The sequence below is a fragment of the Tachysurus vachellii genome, chromosome 2 (genome assembly GCF_030014155.1).
Source record: "Tachysurus vachellii isolate PV-2020 chromosome 2, HZAU_Pvac_v1, whole genome shotgun sequence".
Lineage (NCBI taxonomy): Eukaryota > Metazoa > Chordata > Actinopteri > Siluriformes > Bagridae > Tachysurus > Tachysurus vachellii.
The window spans coordinates 15,746,971-15,753,665 of record NC_083461.1 but is presented as its reverse complement, the minus strand read 5'-3'; the positions used below and the strand labels follow the sequence as shown (position 1 = coordinate 15,753,665).

The 6,695-nt window shown below is 37.8% G+C and overlaps 1 protein-coding gene across 1 annotated transcript; it reads left to right on the top strand.

Moving 5' to 3' along the window:
* The first annotated feature begins 687 nt into the window (after positions 1 to 687).
* Positions 688 to 5,947, top strand: sost (sclerostin). Its single transcript, XM_060858947.1, has 2 exons — positions 688 to 1,096; positions 3,560 to 5,947. Exons 1-2 carry the CDS (start codon positions 862 to 864, stop codon positions 3,976 to 3,978), a joined length of 654 nt encoding a protein of 217 aa, XP_060714930.1. The 5' UTR covers positions 688 to 861; the 3' UTR covers positions 3,979 to 5,947.
* Positions 5,948 to 6,695: the final 748 nt, after the last annotated feature.

Below are 6,695 nucleotides of genomic sequence, written 5' to 3'. Positions count from 1 at the left end.
GACTAACAGATGGGATATATCTTAAAGCACATTTTACTTTACCACATAGCATGTTTATGTCAGCATCTGACTGACAAATAACCTGTGGGTTATTGTGTGGTTCAAGCACAAACCACTCAAAGAAATCTTCTCACGGTAATAGAATAGAGGCTTCCACTTACATGCAAACTGTATAGAAAGTCTTTTAACATTTCTTGATGTGAAAATATGGTATTCATTTGTAGTAGCATGATATATACTTTATAGGTTCCTACATCTAAATCTAAATATATGTGGATAGTTATGAAAAGTTCTCAATAATAAAATATCTTTATGTGAATGAAATTGTTTCCTTTGCAAAAATAAGTGAAATCTTATTGAAATTATATATGCAATAGATGTAGTAAATGTTTCTAGAGCAACAGGATGTTTGTAAAGATGATCTCTCTCGTCTCATCTCATGAGTGGAAATATTTGTTGAGATGTTAGTGATGTGTGTGGAGATTTAAGATATTAGTGGAGATATGAGCAAAGATATGAATGGAAATGTGAGTGGAGATGTAAGTTTTGGAAAGCAATAATGGGCATGAGTACTTCAACGGGAATAAAAAGCTGTAAGGTTTGTGCTCCTCCTTCTTCTCATATCATTGTGTGTGTGTGTGTGTGTGTGTGTGTGTGTGTGTGTGTGTGTGTGTGTGTGTGTGTGCGGATCCTCCCACTGCGCCGGGCCGCTTAATTACGAGGCTTGCTCGAGTCTGAGCTACTTAAACAAGCTCCCGGATGGGAGAGCTCACAGAGTTCAGTAAAGTTCCGTTCTGCTGAAGTTTGCCTAAGTGCAGTGTTGGTTTGTTAGTGAGCTCACTTTCAGTGTTAGTGTGAGTCATGCAGGTGAACTGGTTGGTGATGCACCGGAGCGCAGTGCTGCTGCTGCTGCAGGGCTGCCTGAGCGCCACAGATGGAGGATGGAGAGAATTAAAGAACGACGCTACGGAGTTGATCCCGGAGTACACCGAGCACACAGTACATCCAGAACACCGACTTCAGTCATCAAATAACAACACGATGAACGAAGCCAAAAACGGGGGCAGGAGGCAGGCAGATAACAGCCCAACATATGGCAAGTATCTGCTTGGAAATCGACCTTCTCTACCTGTTGGTACTCAGATTAGAAAGAGAGATTAGAATAAAATGAACAAAAGCTGCGATTTTCAGTTTTTAAATGGTTTAAATCAAATACATTTAAATTAGTTATATTTTATTTCTTTATTTTTTTCAGATAGTTTCATTTATTTTTCACTAAAGGTTATTCCACTTGCTAGGGATGAAACTCTTATTCATTAGAACTTCATTAGAATACACAGTGTACAAATGAGACTTAAAATTTTGTTGAAATTTATCAAGTTCAATTTGAATTATATTTGATAAAGTAAATTCATGAACATATTTTCAAAATTTGCTAACTGTTTTGATAGAAAGTGTTAAAGTTAAACCTATTAAACTATTTGAGAGGAAGTTTGTGGCCCCAAATAGGAATTTCAAAACGCGTTGAACCTGAATTTCCATCTGATTATTTTACTGGGCAGGAACCGATTCATATGTGCTGCTCAGAGAATCCAAAACTATTTGAAGAAGTCTTCTTTGAGATGTTTTCTATATTAGTGTATATAAATGAATTCTTAGCTTTGTGAAAGGGTTCTATTACAGAGCCGTTTCTAACAGGGATAGTCTGTGTTGTAAGGTTAGAAACATTAATGGTTCCCTCACAGGGACAACTGATGAACCAGCAACTGGCAGAGTAAAAACTTCAGCAAGTAGAAACTGAGTAGATCATAGTTAGTGTCTTAAATCTGTAATAGAAATAAAAAAACAACAGATAAGCAAAAGTGCTACTATATAAAAACACACAACAATAACCACTGCTGAGGACTCCATCTAACATCCTACTGTAATTTACAGATGGTTTAGAGTTCCTTATGGCTTTACATCTTGCCTTAACTTTTAGATTTTAATGCTGCACATTAATGAATTGTGAAACATAGGAATCATGCAAAACTGAGATCAAGGAATGTATGAGTATGTGTGTTGCAATCAGGTGATGCACTGATAACTCAATGTTTTGTGTGATTTCCGCTCTGTTACACAATTAGTCAAGGTCCACATAACTATCTAATTGCATCAGTATGTTTCCAAGCAGATTTGAATGGAGTTGTTTAGAGCATTTCTTAAGGGTATTTTAAAATTGTTATTTAAATGCAATGGCGCTTTAGCGAATGATTCCCACCTGTGGTTAATAGACCCTGTGGTAATCTTTGTGCTACGTGATCCTTTCACCTGAATTGTAACTGTCAGTATTGTAGTGTTATTGGTGACCTTTCGAGAATTTAATGCTTCAACATGGGAGTTACATTGGCTAGATTATTTATAGGGACACAATATGACCTTATTTCAAATAAATAGTCCAATAGACTAGAAATAAAAATTTTCATCCCCACTAAATGCTTAACAAGGAAAGTCATGTAAAAAATCAAAGAATTTGAATTACATAGTTGATTATGAAAAAATGTGAATTACATATAGTTGATTATACTAACAAACAAACAAAAATCATATTTGTAAATGTAGCTGTAACTTTAGAATTTTAATACTTTCATAAACAGAATCAAGGCAGAAGAAAGTCTAAAGAGACTATCACACCCCGTGTCCATTCCTGAGAGGTGGGGTGTGTGCAGTCCCTAGTGGACAGTATGGGGTCAAGCTGAATATGCTCACCTCTCTCTGGCTGACCTCCAGTTCCTTCACATTTTGAAGGGGAGCGGTGTCACTGGGCCTTCATAAAACAGATCGGGTTCTCTTAGAAGAGAAGAGGGAAAACATGAACTCATCACACACATAAATCCTTTGTTGTTTCTCTTTGAGTTTGCATTGCAGTAGGAAACAAATCTCTCAGCAGTATCATATTTTGAGCTCACCAGTTCAGTATCTTATATGGTAATTTAAGGTGTCGTCACTGGGAACTGAACGTTAGCGTTCTTATCTTGGCCTCCAGATGAACTCTAAATTTATTCACATTCTTCTTTACAATAATTCATCAAGATTAATTACAGTTTAGACTTTATCACTTGTAAGAGTGCTTTTGCACTTTAAAAGCTTTGACAAATTGTTTTTTTCCACTACACTGTAAAAGTTATTCATGGATAATCATAATAAAATGAGCAGAATTTTTTTTTTATGTAGCACTTAAATAAAATATGTAATGTTTACATTGATATAATGTTCTTGTTAGTATAGTAAATAAAGTCTGTAAATGTACACATTTCTATTTAATTAGATTAACATAAATCTCTTTGTCTTTTAACTTTTTTGCACTTATTTTATTTAAGTGGAAATTCTACTCTTAATTTAAACACAATAATTTTAATCCATAAATTTGTATTTTTTTTCAGGGATAGGAGTAATAAAAACCACTGCTTATAATAATAAAACAAACATGCTTTACTAGAAATGTCATTAACAGCAGATGTACCACAGTGTACCAGCCACAGTGAGCTTATTTTTTCCTCTGCTTCCTGCCCTTGTGTAGAAGCCTCTGAGATGAGCTGCCGAGAGCTGCGATCTAACCGCTACATCACTGATGGTTCGTGTCGTAGTGCCAAGCCAGTGAATGAGCTTGTGTGTTCAGGCCAGTGCCTGCCTGCTCACTTGATGCGCAACTCCATCCTTCGGAGCAAGTGGTGGCGCAGCAGTTCTTCTGACTTCCGCTGCATTCCAGCACACTACCGTGTACATCGTGTACAGCTCCAGTGCCCCAACGGCAATAGCCGGACCTACAAAATCCGAGTGGTGACCTCATGCAAGTGCAAGCGCTTCACCCGACACCACAACCAGTCAGATGCCAAGGATCCGACTTCTCAAAGAAAACGGCAAAACAAGAAGCGTGCACGTCTCCAGCAAACACGGAGCCGAAGCAGAGAGCCTACTATCAGCAGCAACTCATACTGAGAGGCAGCCCTCCATGTATGTGACCTCATACATAGACTCTGTCTGTCTCTCTCACACTCACACACTCACATACATACATACACATACACAACATTTTGTCCAATACGCAAGTTCCAGGAAAAGAAGACTAAATAGAGATAACAACCTGGCTGAAGTATGTCTCGGCATATTCACTATTTAATAAGATCAGCGAGTCCTTGTGTGTTTCACAAGTTGCAAACTTTGCTTGGTCAATTGAGCTTGAATAATTCCCAATAACAGTGATGATTGACAACAGAAAAATAACAGAGGACTGTTGGACATTTGCTTAAAATAAGGTTTGTAGTTGTGGGAGACCAGTGTATGGAATGTGATGGTTTGTACTGTATATTCACAGTATTCCTGTGGAAAGCTGATCTAATTTTCATGAAGTTCATTATAAGTGTGATCAAGATGAACATTGACACCAAAGTTAACAAGCATAACCATGACCAAATCCTACATCAGCAAAGCTGCAAGCTTATGGCAGAGGTGAATGTTTGTATAGCTGAAATGAAGTCATCTCTTTCGGGTGTGCTGTAGCTCATGATCCAGCTGTCCAGGAGTGCTGGGCTCAGAAAACGTGCTGCTGGTGACACATTGCTGAAATCCAGCATTCTTAACCCTGGTCACATGCAAGGAACTCATCTGACAAGCTGTGGTGCTGAATTCCCACAGCCTTACCTTACCAGAAGAGACCTTATAGGAACTGTCAGCTGGAGCCAAGCCCACTGTCAGTGACAGAAATTGGGAATAGTTATGTCAGCACTCTACGAGCTGAGTCTGTTAGGGCCAAGAGCAGCAAACACTGTTCCTCTGTCCTGTCTTAATTACTAAATAGACCCATTCCTGTGTTTAGGATTTGAGTCATAAAAAGCCATTTCCTCTAGACGTGGTCAGTTCCTGTTTGTTGGAATAGCAGAAAAAGGGGGCCCACATGCATGTAGGAATCCACAACAATTGTGCCTGTTGTTACCTTAGGGGCAGAGCACTTTACTTCACCGCCCCCGTTCTCTGGAAACCATTTGGAGCGTTTTGGCCAGTTGGAGTAGCTAAGTAGTGTTAATGGTTATCTAATTGTTATAACAGTGAGGTTGAAATGCAAGGACATTAAAACAACAATAAGCATGTAGAACTACATGTAATCTCAGTATACCATTTAATTATAGATCATTCTTTATGTTATACAATGTATAAGCTTTACAAATATGCTGTGAAATGAATTAGAAATTGAATTCTGTTCTGGATGAAAAATGACCTGACAGAACGACAATGTCCTCCAGCGAAGCCGTGAAAACCAGCGTGCCTTTAATAATTGGAGCTGCCCAAAGAATCAATTTCTCAAACATCCATAGGGGAGCTTTAAGAGACATAAATGAAATAGAGGACTGAACTCTGGATGTAATCACGTGTTGATATTACACAGGATGTACAGTAGGAGAGCTGTGGAATCCCAAACCAGACATTTGCCTGTCACATCCAATGCAAGTGTCTCGCCTCCAGTATATCTAATGAAGAATATTTCGCTTGTGTCCAGACATTGTTCAACTCCAGAATTATTTCCCTGTGGCTTCCCATCTCTGTTTTCAATACATAACTAACTATGTTTGCTTCCTTTTTTTCAATTGTATGTTTGAAAAACAAACTGGAAGTTTTTTTTACTTGTCATTTAAACCAAAATGCCTTGTACAACCAGACCGGATATAGTGTACTTACCTGGTCTGTTGGCACAAATCCCTTCAAACGAGTATTGCAGGAAGGATTGCAACCCTCTCCAATCCTGAAAGAGATTCCTACAAAGAATGAACTGTATATTTATTTTTGAATTTCAACATTTAAATTATTTATGCAACCTCTTTTTTTAATATAAAATAATAGCCATTATTGTTCTATATGAAATAATAGTGAATTTCCTAACAAAAAGAGAACACAAATAAAGTAAGTCAAAGTATATTTGGCAGTGTGTTTATCATTCTTTTCAAAGTGTTGTGATGAATTGTCTCTCCCGCATGCTAAGCCTGTCTCTCAGTGAGGCCTTGATAAACAATGTGCTGCAATCAGGAAACGGAGGTTTTGTTGCACTTTGGAATGTCTAGCAGGATTTTACAATAAGTGGTAGAAAAAGAATTTGCACAAAAGAGTCATTATGTCGGATGTGTTTGCTTTCGTTCCTTTTTGTTCAGTATTATAGTAACTGCCATGGACCAGCAATGTTGTTTGTTTACCCAAGCTTCCTTCATACCATAAAAGATATTTTTTTAGATCACTTAATCTAGATGACCTCTGTGTTTGTCATGTTTGTTACATACTAGAACACAGTGTACAATTACTCATGAAGTAACTCCCAACATGTGCCTAACCAGGTCCAGCTTACACAGTGCATGAAACACAATAACGTGTTTATGCTGTAAATCATACAGATGACTGTTTTCCAAACGTGTGTAATTTATGGCAGGTTTACATGGAAGAAATTTGATAATCAAACACAGAAGAAGAAGCCTTTATTATTGTCACATATACCTTACAGAAAATTTTCCTTCGCATTTTCCAGCTTTTTTATTTGGAAGTAGGGGCTGGCCATGATACATGCACCCCTTAAGCAGGGAGTATTAAGGGCCTTACTTATGGGCCGAACATTGGCAGCTTGGCAGTGCTAAAGCTTGAACCCAAATCTTTCAATCAACAACCCAGAGTGTGAA